The sequence below is a fragment of the Sturnus vulgaris genome, chromosome 13 (assembly GCF_052056855.1).
Source record: "Sturnus vulgaris isolate bStuVul1 chromosome 13, bStuVul1.hap1, whole genome shotgun sequence".
Taxonomy (NCBI): domain Eukaryota; kingdom Metazoa; phylum Chordata; class Aves; order Passeriformes; family Sturnidae; genus Sturnus; species Sturnus vulgaris.
Genome location: NC_142255.1, coordinates 4,453,704 through 4,471,753, shown reverse-complemented (window position 1 = coordinate 4,471,753; position 18,050 = coordinate 4,453,704). Strand labels below are relative to the sequence as shown.

The window sequence follows — 18,050 nt, the reverse complement described above, 5'->3', positions numbered from 1 at the left end:
TTGATAAATTGTGTTCATGAGGAATGCCCTACTTATTTGGGTAGAAGGAGGAAAGAGCAAAAGGATTACTCTGATATCATTGTGGAATGTTACTCATTCAGGTATAAAAGGTCAGATGGTTGCAAGTGCTGCACAGGGATGCTTCAGAGAGGTTCACACCCACAAAAACTCACAAAGTCTGCAGCTGATGGCATACATTGACTGTATAGTGAAAACCACCTTCAGGCAAAAGTAAAATCAAAATGAAAGATAAAAGGAGAGAGCTAACTTCCCCACTAGCTGGTCAGAAAAAGCACCTTGGTCCTCAGTAAAGGACAGCAAATGGAGATGAAGATGATGATGACTCAACATTATTTCCCTCTAGCACTGAACACGTCTCACTAGTATCAGCTAAAGTGCTCTGCTGGCAAATTTAGCAACACTATTAGTACTGACTGGACTATGCTGATCTGCTGCAAATATTGCATATGAATTCAATGTTAATATTACTTGTAGCTACATTTTTGCATACTGTTTTAGAATATTTAAATGCCTGTTCTCTACCTCTCATTAGACAGGCAGTTTCTGTACTAAAGGTCTTTAAAGCCCTAGATATGCTCTGTAGAATAATGTTACACTTCTGTGTAAATCTATGTAAACAAATTTTGAAAAAGGTTGAGGTCTGTTTTAAAACACCCAAACAGAGATCTTTAGAAATAAACTCTCCATCATAGCACCTGCTTTACATTAGCACACAGTTTTGTGGAATTCTTTCCATACTACTTGCAAAATCCTGGGGTTGCAGTTGTGCAATACTTTTTCATCACAGCACCCCTGCTACTCTGATGCAGCGAGCAAAGCACCACATGCCTAAGATTTGGAGATAATTCTTCACATAAATGAAGAAAAGCCTTCATGTGAGTGTTTAGTTTGGAAAGCAGAGGAAGGCTGGTACCTGCAGCCAGTAGAGCTGAGCCCGTAAGCTCCTCTGGTGAGGTGACTGCTTGAATTCCACCTGAATTCCTGACAGAAAGTTCCGGCGGATGCTGCACCGGACTGGGAGACGCATTTCCATGGGAGAACTACTGAAATTCACCTGCAAATACAACACAGCACAGCTAAGATACAGTTTAATTTGGGAAACAATAAAATGGCACATTACTAGTTAACAGAATAGCAAATGCACTCTGTGGTTTTCCTTATTATCAGATCACTGAATTTCTCCATCTAATTAACTACAAGGAAAGTAGTGAAAGCCTCCAGTTAGTCTGACAAGGATATTGCATCACAGCTTTAGTTGTCCCAAAAAGGAACCTCTATGTCATCTAAGTAGCTATTTCTTCATGAATTATATATTACACTGGCATAATTAAAGATATTTATATGGAGCTGACTATTTTCCCAGCTGAAGTTTTTCCCCTGATCCTGAAACATTTAAGTTATGAGAAGCAGAAGCATAAAGCTCTCCTTTATTGACAGTGAAATGTAATGACCTATAGATAAAATATTTGATACTATAAATGCACTACTATGCAATAGTCAAAACTTCAGTATTCAAAGAGCTGAGGGTATATAAATGTCTTTCAAATGAAAGGATGATATAGGAAACAAGCCTGACTATGGTACTATAAAATACTCATATTGAACTTAGCCATTTGAATACACTTGGTGTGCATGGAAAACAGCTATGTACCACTAATGCCTGAACAAGCTCAGTCAGCTAAGTGGATTAATTTCAAGAGTCCTTGAACACTGCAGACTCCTCTACCATGTCAAGTAATGGGAACTGCCCCTTATTAACAAACCAAAACCAAAATTCCTGCAAAGAATTTAGGGTATATACCACAAATATAGGTTCACAACTAACATGCAGACATCAAGCAATCTTTTCTACTACACAAAAAAAAAAAAAAACTTTGAAATTCTTACTTCATAATACAAGCCCGAATAATACCTCAGTACTGCCTCAGTATCAACACTAGACAAAAAAATTCTACTGTTTTTACTGTAGCAAATGTAGACATTTACTGAAAAATGTGTAACTATTTAAATAAAAATCTTGCCTCTTGTTTCCTTCTCTTCACACAGTATCTATCCCAACTTAGCAAACCAGAAACCTGTTTTAACTGTTGCACTTATTCTGCAAGCATTTAAACACTGAAATTCAATACATACCTCAATATTGCTGTCCAGTTTATGCCAACAAGAACCTTGGAAAGTACTCTTGGAGAGATACTTTTGATATGCTTGTTCCAATAGGTTTATATGCTTTTGATTAAATGGTATCCACTTGTGCCTTGGTTTCCGTTCCCAAACAACATCAGAACTGCAGGACAAATAAGAAAGTTAACAATTTCAGAGTACTTCTACCTTTCTTATGCATGCAAACCATGTAAAATATATTTTTCTCATTTTTCAGGCTCAAAAAACCCTATTATGTCTTTTTTTAATATAAGCTAAGAAAAGGAGGCAGTTAAATCCTATTGGTTCTAATTGCACAACAGGAGTAAATGCAAAACTTTAATTAAAAATGCTTTAACTTAATTTAACTTGAAACATATCCCCTTAAACTCTATTGCTAAAATTATAATACCCTGCCAAATTTTGGTGATTCAAATGAATATTTACACTTCCACGTGCAATACCTAGTAATTCCTATGTAAGAGATTTCTTTTTTATTTTCATTGTTAACTAGAGAAAGTCCAAGGCTATGGATTGACAAGTTTATTTCTTGATCAGGTTGCTCCAGCTCCTCTGCTTGTCGTGCTTTAGAAACCAATGCCACATCATCTGTGAAAAGCAGCACCCGTTGGCGTCCATCCAGGAAAGACACCCAGTGAATTTGAATATTTGCATTGTAAGGGAACTGGCCACAGTCATCCTATGTCAGGGAGAAAAAAAAAAAGCATATTACATGAGAAAATCCATGATGTTGCTCTATTTTTATCAGCAAGTTTATAGATAAACACAAAACAGAACTCAGTATTTTTCCTGTTTGTTCAGTTCACTGCATTGTCTGACTTGGCTGCACCTTGTGCCCTAACACTGGAAAGAAGTTAGAGGTTTGGATATTTTTTTCCCTCCTTTTGTAAACTAAACATTCCAGCAATACTTGTGGTCTAGAATGATATTGGAAATCATTAGGAAACAAAGGCCTTCAGAGCAAAGCAAAAGGCTTGGAATCTTAGTAATGGCAGAAGAAGGCAATAAATAATATACCATGAAACAGCAAAAGCAGACAATTACTAGGATCTCTGCCCTTCAAAAGCAGATACTCCATATTTTTTAATTTGTAAGACAAAATTGAGATAACTAAAGCCCTTTTCTCAAAAGTCCCAAAGAATCGTGAATGTAACCATAATCATATGGTAAGGAAATTGGTTTTAAACTAAAATCATTTTTAAATGTGAAAAATTTAACCCAAGGAAGTGTTCATACAGTAAAGCACACTGTAACTACTGGTTCTGTCTGAGTTCAGGTGTGTGAAATTAAACCCATTTCCAGTACAACTGAAACTCAAGTTTGCTTTCCTGTCCCTTCTTGTACCTGGTAATATTTTTCAGTTTTGTTAACTCCCTGCTACTCAATAGATTAACCAAGCCATCTCTGAAGAATTCATTTTAGAGTAAGGTGCAAGTGGGCAGCTAATTAAAGACACTGGACTATAGAGAGACATAACATCTTGCTACTTGACAGTAGCACTAAGCCTCCTACAGGATGAGACAGATGCAAAGTTACTGAGGAAGCTTTTCTCCCAGATAGTTTTAATTTTGGAATAGTCCTAAATTGGTTCAGCATTCACTTCTCCCCTTATAAAAATTTACCTTAAGTAAGTCATGTTCACCAAAGCTTTGAGAGTAGCTCCAAGTCAATTTTCTCGGTTTGGTTGGATCAGTCCAGGCAAAGAGGCATACTTGCCTTGGTTTCAGCTCCATTTCCTCTTGTAATCCACTGCAGGTTAAAAGTAAAGGACAAAATTACAGCATTCCCTGGTTAAAAGCACTGATGGAAGTGGTGTGAACAAACCCCAGTACTAAATACTCCACCCCTCCAGCACTGAGGCATGAAGGGCCTAAGTTATTGAACCCAGACAAGTCGAGCTGTAGGTTCATCAGCTCCTGGTGATACCCATGTGATATCTTGGTGATGTGGAACCAGGATACCCCCTGGTTAAACAAGCAAGGGTGAATTGTTTCCTTCACCTACCTCTGTTTATATCTGAGAGAGTCCCACGGAGTATGGTTAACAATGAGAGCTGGGGCAGCTCCCTCATGGTAATCTGTGAAGCTTATCACAGTAGAATGCTCCGAGACATTGACATCCACCAGCAAGCCCCCATTCTGGAGAGGAAGTTTGACAAAGCCCAGTAGTTTTTCTATGCATTAATTCAAGTTAGAACTATGATAAGCATTATATCCAAAGACTTTACTGAACACATTTATAAACACATTCCCTAATGCTAGGCTAGAGTGAGTGCTGAAATTATAACATTCTTCATATGAGTCAAATTAATTTAACCATGAACTATGCATCTCCAACATGTAATAGCTTATCAAGAAATCCTAAAATAGAATGTATTTGTTACCTATTCAAACAAACTGAAGCCACCCAAGACATACCCTCTGCAAGAAGCCCAGTTGTCAGAGGTGCAGTACACCATTGTAACTTAATAGCAATAGACTTGTTCAGTTTCCTATAAACTTGTCACAAGTAAATCAACTTGACTATACAACTATGAAAATATTAACAACACTGCCAACTTGATTAATAACTTTTTTTATGCAGAAACGGAACTGAATGACATGTAGTGTACTCCTAACTTAAGGCACAAGGTTTTGATCTTGATGATTTCATTAAGTCAAGCTACCATGGGGCTAAAATGAAGAATTAACAACAGACTACACAAAATCAGGCTCACCAATTCTTCCAGTTTCAGCAGAGTACCATTATCCTGGGTTTTAAACAAGAATGGTTTGGATGACCTTTCATAGCCAACTAGTCTTACACAGAGTTCACCACATGAGTTTTCAGGCCAAAATGGGAGACACTGTAAGACAAGAAACAGTCATGATTTTAATATTTCATATATGTTCAATATGGTAACCCAGCAGTAAAACAAACTGGTTTGTGTGACTATTTCACATGCCTTAGTTCTCACCCAAGTATCTCCTGATGAACACATCTACATCTACTAAGCTACCTAAACTGAAGGACTTGACTAATGTACCAGCATATGCAACCTTTACTGTACAAGTTCCCTTGGGATGTGAAATATTCATTTCATGCCACCAGAAGAGATTACTTCCATAAGAGAATTACTCTTCCCTTAAGTGACACCTAAACACCAATTGTTGGTCTGCAATGATATGAAAAGGAAAAAAACATGAAACATTACCTCTGAAGCTGAGATATAATTCCATTTATTAGTTGGAAGAGAACCATTAGGACCAATTTCTCCAACTTCAAGTTCCAGAGATGATTTGTTTGCTATTGTGTAGAATGGAGTGAAGGTAACTATCCTGGTAAGGTTGAAACTGCTCATTCTGATGCTAACTCCAACCTGTTGAACAAGGAGAATTTGAGCAAGTAATCAACAACAAGCTAAGAAGAAAAGTCAGGATGGAAAAAACAGAAAAGCCAACATCAGTGTAATTACAAAGCCTAACACACAACACTCCTTTTCTGTCCACCTGAAGTAAAAGCATCAAACATGCAGTAAAATCAGCAGATTATGCAACACAACTAACACAAGAGTAAACTGACAGTAGCAGTAGCATTTTTCAGCTGTGCTCTTCGTGGGGAAAATCCACCAGAAACCCCTCTAGAGTATATCATGACAACTTAAAATTACTATTATCATCAGAAAACAGTTAAAGTTTACATGAAAACACAACTCTCCACATCTCTTTACTCTGCTTAGTTGTGGAAATGTAGTCTTGAATCAGGAGTGCAAATCTAAACACTTGCAAACAATTGTGAACAATAATCTCCACTATGCATGTTCATCATTGTGTTTTCAAACAGTTGAGTACTACACGTTTGTAGAAAAGAAGCCAAGCCAAAAGAAGCCAAGGAGAACTTCACAAATCACTGAGACATATCTTACCAGATAGTCCATGTTATTAGCTGAACACTTGACACATCCATAGCTTCCTACAGTATCAAGGGAAAAGCTACTGGACCAAGCACTAGTTGAAACACAGAGCTGGATCTACACACAAAAAACAACAATAGGCAAAATCATTCAGTGAACTCATTTTCATTCTGTAGTTAATGCATTATGAAGTGCAAGTATATTATATATAGCAATGGAAAGAAAACAGTTCTGTGCTTTCAACACCTTCCATAAATTAGAACAACCTAAGAACATAGTATCACTATTCATATTCTGATTTATTCATCTGTGATCAAGTTCTGGGAAAGATGTTACAGTAAAAAAGCAGAGTAATCCTCATTGACTCATACTCGTGACAGCCCACACAGATGGGAAAAAAAGACCACAATTTTGTGGTGCTTTGCAAACTTGAAGAGATGGAAGGAAATAATCAAATGACCACTGTTTTTCAACCATTTCTTCAACTACTGTTGGGTAAAAAAGGTTTTTTAAAAGGAATGAAGGGCCACTTCCAAAAAAACTTCTACTGCAATACTCTTCACTTGACCATGTAAACATCACATCATGCCAAAATCAAAACAAAAGGAACGTGTTTAACACAAAGCAGAATATTTACAGTGTGCATTTTAAATGTCTAAGTACCAAAGAAAGCAACAGTCAAATTAAAGCCTTTAGACTTAAAAACTACATTAAAATATTCCTTATATAAAATATGTGTGTGTTTTCTCCCTCAGAGCATGGCCTAAAGACTGCCATCTAAAGTTAGGCATACCTTGTTCTTACTAAAGATATTTTTCTTTTTTAATGAAAACAAAACAATATCTCTGTAGTCTGCTGGATGCTTCACGTGGGTGTCTTCAGCTCTGTACTGGAGAACACGGGAAGTCTTGTTGATAATCCAGTAGGGACTGAACACAGACAAGACCATATGGCTCCCAATCCACCTGGAATGGATGTAAACATCCACTGTCATCTCTGAGGCAGAATGAGATGTGAAGCGCACGGGAAAAAATTCAGGCATGCCATCACAGATTTTAAGATGGCCATTCCAGTCTTTGCCTTGATATTTTAACAACACAAGCTCCATAATTTCTCCACTGATTCTTGAATGAAAAACATCTGCAGCACTGCCTTCAGTTAATTCACGGGGTTCTGCGGTTCCCTGTAGCAAAATTAGAGAAGGCAAAGTAAGTTTTTAACATATAAAATTTAGGTGTTCAAGAACCAGTATTTCTCTTGCAGGATGTACATTCCAGATATCTCAGTAACACATGTCTTAATCTCCAATCACTATCACTTGAGACTGATCCTGTGAATAATTTGAGATCAACAGCACTTGCAAAGCAGTAAAGACTGCTTAATTCTGGATTTCAGGAAGGAAACTAGTCCTAATATATCCCGTGTTTCCACTCCCTCCCTCCCTCCTCCCTGGTTTCCAAAGGATTTTGGCAATGAGTTCTTATTCATATTCTTAGAATACTGGGTGTAACTCTGCACTGGACTATGCTGAAGATGTACAGGCAGGATTTTTCACACTAAAGAGCCCCCAAGGCACAAACCTGCCAGTTCTGCCATACTGTTTGGTAGCACAGCTTTGCTCAGGCAGTAGCATCCAACAACAATAGCTTTCCTGATTTTTACTGATCAACATTTTTACTGATAAACAGTATATTCTACTGTATGGAATAGTGGCCAGGCTTCACTAGCCCAGGGATGTGAAGACAGTAAGCACAAACCCCTGTACAGGTACAGACATTTCAGAAATAGATATGAATTAGTGGTTCCTAGCTCCTCAGTCAAGGCAACAGCACTCTGTTCTACATTCTCTTATTCCAAGTACTGAAGTACTATGGAGGTGAGGAAAACTGGGAATATTGCCATTGGGATGTTGGACAGAAGTGGAAGAAAGATCTAAATGAAAGGCACAGCCAGTTATGGAAATAGGACAAAACAGAACAAACAAGGATGGTGGTTCTAAATGCTCACACCTGTTGTATTTACTAAAATCACTTAGCCTTAATGAAGAAACACTAGATACTGAAAATACTAAATAGACAAGAAAACAGTCTGTGTAGCATCCTTCAAATATTGTTCCAATTTGTGCAAGCAAGACCTCACAATGGTCATAAGAATCAGTGTCAAAATAGAAAGAAATTGCATTTTCTGCATAGAAAAATAAAAAGCTCTAGAAATTACAGATTTTATTTTATACCTGCAATCGTGAAGCTAAAGACAGATTGCAAAATATAAACAGAATCTCAGAAGAATATAAAAGAAGAAGACTAATCCAGTACAGTATTCCTGTTTAAGGAGCAAGGCAGAGCTGGCCAGGTACACTCAGATTTAAAACAATCCCCAAAACATCCAGAATCAATTCATTTACAATAGAAAATTAAAAAACCAACATTCAGCATCTTCCACACTATATTCACCTTGACTTTTAAGTAAATGTATTCTTACTTAAAACCAAGTAAAGTAAAACAAATAAAACCATAAAGTCACTTACCTCAAGTAAATATCTCAAGGAGTATGGTAGAAGATTCCTCACAGTCAGTGTAGGATAAAAGTGGATAATGTAGGCAGGATCCAACTCCTCTACAGAACTTGAAATAAAATTTAGTTCATCAGGAACAGCTGTTGAGCTGATTATTAGAGGCAAGAAGCTGGTCTCAGTGGCTGGGCACTGTAACAAGCACTTGACTTCATTGCTCCTGTGTAGCTCCTCCCTCCAGGCAATGTAAGTTGTAGACTCCTTGTACTGACCCTCAAATATTCCTGTTGGTTGGACAAACAGGTGGCACCTGTAGGAAAAGAGCAGGAATTGTACACAATGGTTTTGCACTGACACCTAACTTGATCAATTTTCAAGTCATGGCTAGCATTCTGAAGTGCTTTGGCAGCACACTAATTACCTAACAAAGATGGCACTTTGGAGTTTTAATCCAGTCAGGAAGACTTCCACGTACAAATTAAGGTTTCAAAATTAATGCTGCATTTGTGCATCAGTGTCACAGAGACACTGAGACTGTCACAGAGACTGGCCCTACAGAGCAGAGAAAACGTACCTGTATGAATGCAAAGGAACATGAAACTCTTCTTCTGGCTTGGATATGCCAATTGGCTTCAGCATCTTGGAGCCTTTAGCCAGTTGATAGATCACAAATGGAATTGAAAAATGGTTCTTGATCTAGAATCAAAATGAGTAATTTTTCACTACATTTCTATGGTACAAATTTCTAAAGAAAAAAATATCAGTAACAACAAGGAAAACTAACATTCGTAGATTTAACCAAATTCCTCTAGAAAAGAGACTTGAGCTGTCTTAAAACACAAGTGTATGAGAAAACACTAAGTCCCATGAATTGAAAAACACACTTAAAATATCATGGAGCATCAAAAGCATCCCCAATGCTAAGGATATTAAAAAGCCAAACAGAAAAAGGAAAACCAAAGGAAAATTTATGTAACAAATACAGCAAACTACTTAGTAACTGGTCTTTAAGCAACATTTTGGAAAAGAATGTTGAAAAAAATGCATTAAGGAAGAGAAGGAAGGTGAGTCATTGAAGAGGAATGAAAGCCCTGCAGGGGGCTGGGTTTTACCTGCAGAGGGGAGCGCACAGTCACCACTTTGTTTCCTTCCACAGCATCGATCTGCACGACAATGGAGTGCCAGTGACCGGCAGCATCCCGGACGCTGTACAGCCGGCGGCCGGCCTTGGCCACGGCAATGCTGAGCACCTCTTGATATCCCTCCAGTTCTGAGCCATAAAAACACAGCAAGTCTTCATTAGCAACACAAATCTCATCGCTATTTCCTACCTGAACAGTACTTAAGCTGCTCAAAACTCAGCAAAAAAAAAAAAAAGGACCAAAGTATCCTCTGCCAAAAGCACCTTAAATGGTACCTGAGTACCACTGAAGGAAAGCTTTAGGGTCTAAATACTCCTCAACTCCACAAATTTAGATTATGATTTATACACAACATGGGAAATACTGCAAGCAGTTATCAAAGGTATTGTTGGCTGAGTTAATGAAAACAGAACAAGCTTTGTATCACAGCCAAGTACCTCCATATGGGATGTGAGGGAAAGGGAAAAACTCAGATGATTAGTAGCTATTACTATTACTAGCAACTTAGATAGTAGCTATTGTAACCTGTTTTCTTAGGAATATTTCCTGGAAAGCTAATAACACAAAATCATGACTGGTGTCAAGTAGCTGGGTAACTAAAGAAAGCCAAATAAAAGTAGTGATAGGAGAAATGGAAATCCTATTTAACAGGAGCTGGAACACACAGGCCTGTGTCACAGGGGCCTCTGAGATGATCTAGCAATCACTCCACTAGAATGTCTCCCAGTTCTCCCAAGGGGTAGAAAAAAAAAAAAAATCACTCTTTTCACTTTCTGAAAAACCGGAGCAGAGGAATTTTCCATCTTTTTAGGGAGTCCAGTACCTGTTCTGTGGTGGTTTTTTAATTGGCATCAATATACAATTTATTGTATAATTCCAACATAATGCACTTATCTGAATTTCTATCCTATTGAATGTAACTCATCTTCCCATGCACAGCCTGGCATAACAAACAGTGCTCCTTAGCACAATACCTAAATTTAAAGAGAAGACAGAGCTTTCCTGTCGGTACAGTGCAGACAACCTTCCTCGCTGGAGTGCTTCAAAAGCAGAGTATTCCAGTTCCATGCTCTGACCACTTTCTATTTCATTCATGTTTTCTTTTTCACCCATTATCCGAAAATTTGAGCTAGGAAGCACTTTGAGAGAAACACCCAGGGCGTTTTTCACTATGAAAGGTGCTGTCTCTTTAAAGGAATAGCCAAAGGTGGATGCAGTTGCTTCAGAAAATGCCTGTAAATAACAACATATACAATATGTCATACAAAAATAGCCACAATAACATACCCATAAGGGCTTTAAAAGGCAGTTCCCAGCAATTACCTTGTTAAAGAGGGGAGGAATTATATATATATCAAGACCTATATTTTGTATAGTAGCATTTCAGGCAAGTCCAGGTTACTTCCAGAGAATTTAATTTTATTCTGTGATTTGCTGCAAATGTTGATGCTACAATAAGCATTCATGATGCTCACAGGGAATTTTTTCAAATCTTAGGTTGTAAGAGAAACATAAGATCTGGGACATTGAAGTCACAAGGAGAAGTAACATGTACAAGCTCCAAATTCAATGACAAATTTGTACTTACAAACTTTGGTTTGATTACATCAAAGCCAAAGTAACTGACTGCCAATACAGACTTACAGTGTAAGCAACTACTTAGAGAACTGCTGTTTATTTACAATTAGAAAATAAATAGGTATAAGTCACATTCTGTAAAAGCAGCTTAATTTAGTGACCAAAATTTCTTCACCCCAGAAAAAAAAAGGAGGCAAAAGCAGCCTCATCCATTCATAAGCACATCTACTATCATAAGACTAATAGGGGTAAAAAGTATTTTTAACAGACAGGATATTCTTCTCCTGCAGTTTAAAGGCCAATCCTAAAATGCAGACTTTTCTTAGTATCCAATTAAGGAGCTAATATGGAAACGAAGTAAATTTCTGCTTTAATGTTTTAGAAGGAGTAATGCAGGAAACAGCTTGTTTATTAGAGCATTTCATGTTCATTTAACCTGCACATCTGATGCTTCTTCAAGTCCTGCATTGGCACATCTGTTGCTCTAACACAGAAGTTACTTCTTTCAAACAATACCACCACCTTTTTGCTGAGCCTACAGAAGTTGTCTGAGTAAAACTCCTCAGCCCTTTGGGGTAACATTTGTCAGAGCTGCAAAACAGCCACTGAGTGGCAGCCAATACAGTTCTTAAAACAAAGAAAATTCAGAATTTCCTAGTACATAATTGAGCACTTTCTGCCTGTTGGGATTACCTTGGCTAGGTTATTGAAAACAGCAAGACAACATTTGGATATTGTTATATTCATTGTATCCATTGAAGAGATGTTAATTGCTGTTTGTGGCTCAGGAATAACAATGAAATCATCCCCAGGCAGCAGACTTCTCTCCTGGACAGGGTTAGTCTTCATCTAAAAGAAGAATTTCATTAAGACAATTACAAACCTATAGGTTACTTTCTCCCATGTTAAAACAGGAAAAAACTACTCGACTTACACTTGACAATCTTGCAAGCAAAGTAATATTTACTTTTCCTTGTAAATCTCAGATGCTTTAAACAAGCATGGAAATTTCACACCAACATAGAAGGCAAGTTAATTTCTCTTCTCTGCATGGTTACACGCTTCATTGTGTCCATGCACTGAAAATTCACATTATTCAGAAAAACCTTAATGTCTCTAAAGAATGATTTTTTTTCTCATGTAAAATCGCATAGCTCCTTCAAGCAACAGCGTTCAAAAGGTCAATGTCCCATAAAGCTTCTAAGAAATTTATAATAGCTGTCTATTCAAATCATTTCACATAGTGTCAAGTATCTTTACAAACCTCCAGCTTTAAATTCCATTGCTTCTTTCCTCCTTCAACTCGTTCAATAAGCGGCTCCCACACCGCATAGGTTTCATTGTAATAATGAACCTAAAGAAATAATCAAAATTAAATAAGGTGTCTAAATATAAAGCAATTAATATGAAAAATATCAATAAGAAAACCATAAATCTTCTTTTCATGTTTTGGAGGTCTAGTATTAACTTGCAATGGTTTTAAAAACTAATACACAGAAATGTAATATATCATTTAATTTTCACAAATTACACCATTTTTGAAGAGCTAATTCCCTGGCTTGCTTTGAGAGCAACCAAGCACCCTAGTAATGCCATATCTTTGTAACACTTTAAATTAACATAATCAAGTCTCTTATCTTCTCCCACAAGGTTTGAGAGAATGACTTTGAGACCAGGAATTTAAATGCCACAAGTACTTTATTGTACTATGAAATTAGCTTGAGACAACTATAGTCTGAATCTGGTCCACTGGAGTGATTCCTCTAACTCCCAGCCAGCACCAAGTTTTTAATTTGCTTCCATCACTGCAAATCTGAATAGAAGCTGTGGACTCAATAGTTCTGGATGCTCCTTTCAGCTGTTTTTGCTCATCCCTCATGGAACCACAGTGACTGCCCCAGAGGTGCACAATAAAGTATCCAAACTCCACCATGATATGCACACCTGGCAATTGAAGAAGGCTATTTAGATATCCAAGAACAGAAGGAAGAATGAGGTAATTTGATAAAATTACAAGGGGTAGTAAATGTATTGCATAGAGCAGCTGCACATCTAGTTGTATGAAATTTTAACCTGCTGTCTCCATAAGAGACTTTTACTATCTTGGAATGGTATCTCATTCTGCAAAAAGAGTCTAACTTCTACCTTACCAATAAACACAATGCTGGAGAAACAAACAGAATGGGGACAATAAAAATTAAGTGTGACTATTCAAGTAAGCAAAGCTCATCATTCACACAACAGACCTTGAATATGCAAAAATAATACAGAAACAGAGGACTGTCTCACAGACTATTTCACATAGGAACCATCATTAAAATTTATTGACTCCCAACTTTCTGGACAAAGCACGTTATGCTTACTTGCCTGACTAAAGAACACCTGAGAACATTACAATTTAAACCTATTATTAATTCAGCACATCTAAAGTCTATTACAAAGTTACTGGAGCTCTTAAAAGTGTTTTCAACTGCTAACAGTTTGACCCCACATACCTCCAGTGACGTATCAGCAGTGACCTGCATCAGCGAGGACCAGTTTCTAAGAACACCAGAAAATGTAGATTCCAGTAATAACAAAGGGACAGTTCGATGTCCCAGACCACATTCCAAGGTCATCTGAATTGATTTCACTACAATGTCAAATTTCTCTTGCTTCAGAATTTGTTCATGGTCCTTAAAAGTTTCTGTTGCTTCTGTGGCTATGTCAACACCAAGAAACCAAGCATTGCATTCATCTATAGGTTTCACTTGCCACAAATCCTGAGAAACCTCAGTTGCTCCTCTAGAATCCTCCTCTGTTGGTTTGGGTTTTAGAGCAGCCATAATGGTCATGACAGTATTCAAAATTATTGGTGATATCTTGAACAAAGAAAAAATCTCCTATTAAAATACAAAGTCTACGATAATGGAAATAGCAAACATGAAAAGTCCTTTGAGAGATGAAAATTTCCAAAGAAAATAACCCATTTATGGACTTCCTCTTGTTTTCCTTTCCTGCAAAATATCCCAAGAATAGTGGTGGCAGCAGCAGGGAGATGAGTTATTTCATAACTCTGGAAGGAAGTGGTAGGAGGAATCCTAGAATCTGAAGTACTTAAATTATTCCTTTTGGGTCAAGGGACTGTCAAAATGACGAATGCACAACAACTTTTTCCAACACAGAGCAGTTCTAAAATGCATATTTCTGGAATTAAACTAATGAGGAAATAGGCAAGCAAAATAAAATAAAATTTTAAAAAAATAATAATAAAAATAATACTTTTTTAAAAACCCACATGACAACAAAAACCAAGCTACAGCTTGAGAAACACAGCTCTTCTTACAAAGACAGTTTGAATAATCTTACCTTAATAGTTAGTTCCTCTATTGTTACTGCCACAGTGTGTAACCCTGAAATGTGCATCATATTTTCCATGACCAAAGAGCATGGCCATAATACCTGAGAGAAAAACAATGTGATTACTAAGGTGACTCCTTAAATCAAACCTTTTCATAAGGTATTGAATTTTTTTTACTCCACAGGGCAAAGGAGTGCTGATCCCACGAAGCAATAACATGTTTCAGAGTAAAAACATTCCCTATAGTGCAACAAGCACCATTTGGTACTGGAAGGTTAAAAGCCAGTGAAATAAAAGCTTCTGACATAATGCTTAAAAAACAGACAAAACAAAAAACCCAACACACAGACAGTGATAACATAGTAAAAAAAAAACCCTGAATCCTTAAAAAACCTAAATGCACAAGGTGACAAACCACACAGGCCACCTTTGTGGCTCAGTGCTCCCTTGGCAGGAATGTGCAGATGAAGCTTCAGAAAAAAAGGCTGCTCAGGACTCTACTGCAACAAGGAAACCAACAGGCAGTGAAAAAGGTCTTGGGGTTTCAAAACCCCTCATACAGTTTATTCACTAAGAAACATTTAATGTCATTTACAAATGCACAGCACAGGTTTTAGACAGAACTCTAAGTGCTCAAGTCCTGCACCTACTGATAAAATATTCCCCTTGAAATGGCACAGGCCCCTCCTCTCTTCTGAATAATCAATGATATGAAAACTGAGAGTTGTGAGTGCTATAGATATGCCAGCTAAGGAACACACCTGCCACCAGTTCTAATTACTTTTTTCATCATGAAACACTGGTTTCCTTACCGTGGTAACATTCTTGCCTTGTTTTTCTTTGAGAAAGGCACAGGCCAACACTTTGAAGGCCTTCACTTGAGCAGTCATCCTTTGTGCAAGCTTGTCTGATGTCAGAGAAAAGTCACATTGGAAGGAAACTTTTAAGGCAGGAGCATCAGCACTGGTCAAATTAGCAACAAATACAACTTCTGGATCCATAATCACAGCTTTTACTGTCATGTTTGGCCGTACAGATATGTCTGTGAAAATAAGTTTAAAAACCCACCTTGAATATAAAAACCAGAGAGAGGAAAGCTATCTACTGTGTCAGTGGCCAATCTACACCTTCTGAAGAATAAATCAATTTTTAAGTCAAGACATACCAAGACAGCATCTTGAAAACTTTTGGATGAGTTATTTACAGAATGAAATCTGCAAAGGAGGGAAAGGGAGCTGGGTGGAAATTGGTTTTACAGACCTGTTTCTGCCTTGGATTTCCCAGAAGCAACTTGCTTTAGTTGGAACTGTGCAGATCCTTCAGCTGAAGATACTGGCATTGACTTCATGAAAAAATGTGCTACTGTCAACAAAAATTCCATACTAGCACATATGTACAGCTTGTCGAGGACAGCAACAACTTCAGTTCCATTTTTATCCTGCTTATATCTTATATCAATCATAGAAATGTCATTTGTGTCATCCTTCTTGTCTATCATTCTGGAAAAAGTTTAATAAGAGACATCTCAAACATCATAACACATAGATCTAGGAAAATAAATATGCATAAGTAATGCCATTTTTCCTCCCCATGCCATTTATAAAGAAGAATTACTACATAAACAAGCAGTGTTTCTTCTAGAAATAAGAGGTTTTTCTAGCAGAAGAGTCATTTCAATTTAAAACTGCTACACTCTCGAAAGCATGCATGCAGCACACAACAATCACACTCAAGTTTCAGTGCACACAACTCTCTAGTTGAGGCTGGGTGCCTCTATACAGCTGTTCTACAGTTCACTGTAATATGCCAGCCTCCAAGATTTCATTTTGTTTTGGATAACCTGAGAAATCAACATAAAACAGTAGAAACTTCTTCAACACTATTATAAAATGCATTGTTCATTTCTTAAGCACAGAATATTACAGGCCACAACTGACAGACAGCACTACTGAGTTTCATCAGTTCCATGTGAAGCAAAGTACAGAACAGGCAAAAAGCCTTCCTCAGAAGCTGGAGTTGTTTTTTTTCTCATTTCTGATGCATTCAAACCTACCTTGCAGTCACATTCCTAATTCCTTCTCTGAGATCATCCAAGGTACATGCTTTGAGTCTAACACTGATATCCATGGAGCCATCTGAGAACATCTCCCCTGCCGATGCCATGAGATGCAGGCGGAGCTCACCAAGGCGCAGTTTGTCACTGTGCACTGAAAGCACAGACTGCACAACGACAAAGAGCAGCTGAGTTATCACAGAACAAAACAAGGAGACATTTCCCTTGCTGCTAGCCATGGGCATCATCATCCATGAACTGAAGGACCTGATTAGCCTGTCACTGTCATCAGTCCTCCACTCATACAAATGAGTTCAAAAAACTCACTGAGAAAACAAACAACGTGCTGGGTGCAGTGAAGTTGTTTGTGCACCACACTGCCAGCAGCTGCTCAGGAAGCATCACTGAAGGTTAATCTATTTGAATGCTGGATCCCATACCAGAGGATCCTTCCTTCCTTATATGACAGTGAAATTAAAACACATTCCCATTACAGTATCTTTCTTCCCTATGATGCTCACTGCACAAGAACATATTAAAAATTATATACAAATAACATCCACTACACACAAAGACATACAAAGCAAGTACCTTCCAAAACAGACTTAATAAAGTCATAAAAACAAGACAACATTTCACATCTTTCCCTTCTGTTTTCAGCACAGAGAGGATGTCCTGATTGCTCACTTGGGGACATACAAGAGGAAATTATGGGCCATATACAACTTGGATCTGCTTACTAACTCTAGAGGCACCATGCATAGAACTAGCACTGTCTGAGCTAACAATTCCTGCTTTTCAAATATTCATTTTTATTTTGGATAACTGGAATTCAAGTTTGAATGACCAAATCAAATGCTGTGTGGTTTTGGTGGTTTAGTAATATTTTTAGTGTGACTTTCAGAAATGCACACATCTTCTTCTTAAGGACATTTTCTGCCCAAGAAAGCTCAAAGCTCCATTAGGAAAGCATTACAAAGCCAATGCAGCTGGTATAAATTGATTTTTCTGACCCGAGTTCTGTCCATGTGAGAAGCCTTGGCTGCCCACCCCACCTGTGTGGTCAAAGCTTTGTCACAAACCTGAGTCATGTCACTGTTGTAGAGAGTTACAGAAAGGGACTCAAAATTGAAGTCAAATTTAAGCAGTGTAAAACATTCCACAGAAGACTGAACTGCAGGAACACTTGTTTGTCCAGAATCAACAATGGCACCTGTCAGTGAAAAGAAGATATTTTTATATTTCTTTTGAACGGTGGCTTGCTTTTGATTTTGGTTTTTTTTGTTGCTGGTTGTCTTTTTTTTGGTTGTTTAGTTTGGTGTTTGGGTTTTTCTAAGTTAAGATCAGAAAAT

At 37.6% G+C, this 18,050-nt stretch overlaps 1 protein-coding gene across 3 annotated transcripts in view; it reads right to left on the bottom strand.

Moving 5' to 3' along the window:
• Positions 1–18,050, bottom strand: part of VPS13C (vacuolar protein sorting 13 homolog C) — a 73,905-nt gene that overhangs the window by 15,922 nt on the left and 39,933 nt on the right. For all 3 annotated transcript variants that reach the window (XM_088172407.1, XM_088172406.1, XM_014879188.2), the window contains 21 exons: positions 17,781–17,911; positions 16,699–16,865; positions 15,906–16,144; positions 15,458–15,687; positions 14,654–14,746; positions 13,801–14,166; positions 12,570–12,659; positions 11,999–12,154; positions 10,702–10,960; positions 9,698–9,855; positions 9,160–9,281; positions 8,601–8,895; positions 6,867–7,256; positions 6,086–6,190; positions 5,375–5,539; positions 4,898–5,026; positions 4,186–4,319; positions 3,804–3,930; positions 2,625–2,860; positions 2,155–2,305; positions 935–1,075 (listed from right to left, as the gene is read on the bottom strand). In XM_088172407.1, coding sequence (XP_088028533.1) covers positions 935–1,075; positions 2,155–2,305; positions 2,625–2,860; positions 3,804–3,930; positions 4,186–4,319; positions 4,898–5,026; positions 5,375–5,539; positions 6,086–6,190; positions 6,867–7,256; positions 8,601–8,895; positions 9,160–9,281; positions 9,698–9,855; positions 10,702–10,960; positions 11,999–12,154; positions 12,570–12,659; positions 13,801–14,166; positions 14,654–14,746; positions 15,458–15,687; positions 15,906–16,144; positions 16,699–16,865; positions 17,781–17,911 — 3,884 coding nt within the window. The remainder of the gene's footprint in view (positions 1–934; positions 1,076–2,154; positions 2,306–2,624; positions 2,861–3,803; positions 3,931–4,185; positions 4,320–4,897; positions 5,027–5,374; positions 5,540–6,085; positions 6,191–6,866; positions 7,257–8,600; positions 8,896–9,159; positions 9,282–9,697; positions 9,856–10,701; positions 10,961–11,998; positions 12,155–12,569; positions 12,660–13,800; positions 14,167–14,653; positions 14,747–15,457; positions 15,688–15,905; positions 16,145–16,698; positions 16,866–17,780; positions 17,912–18,050) is intronic.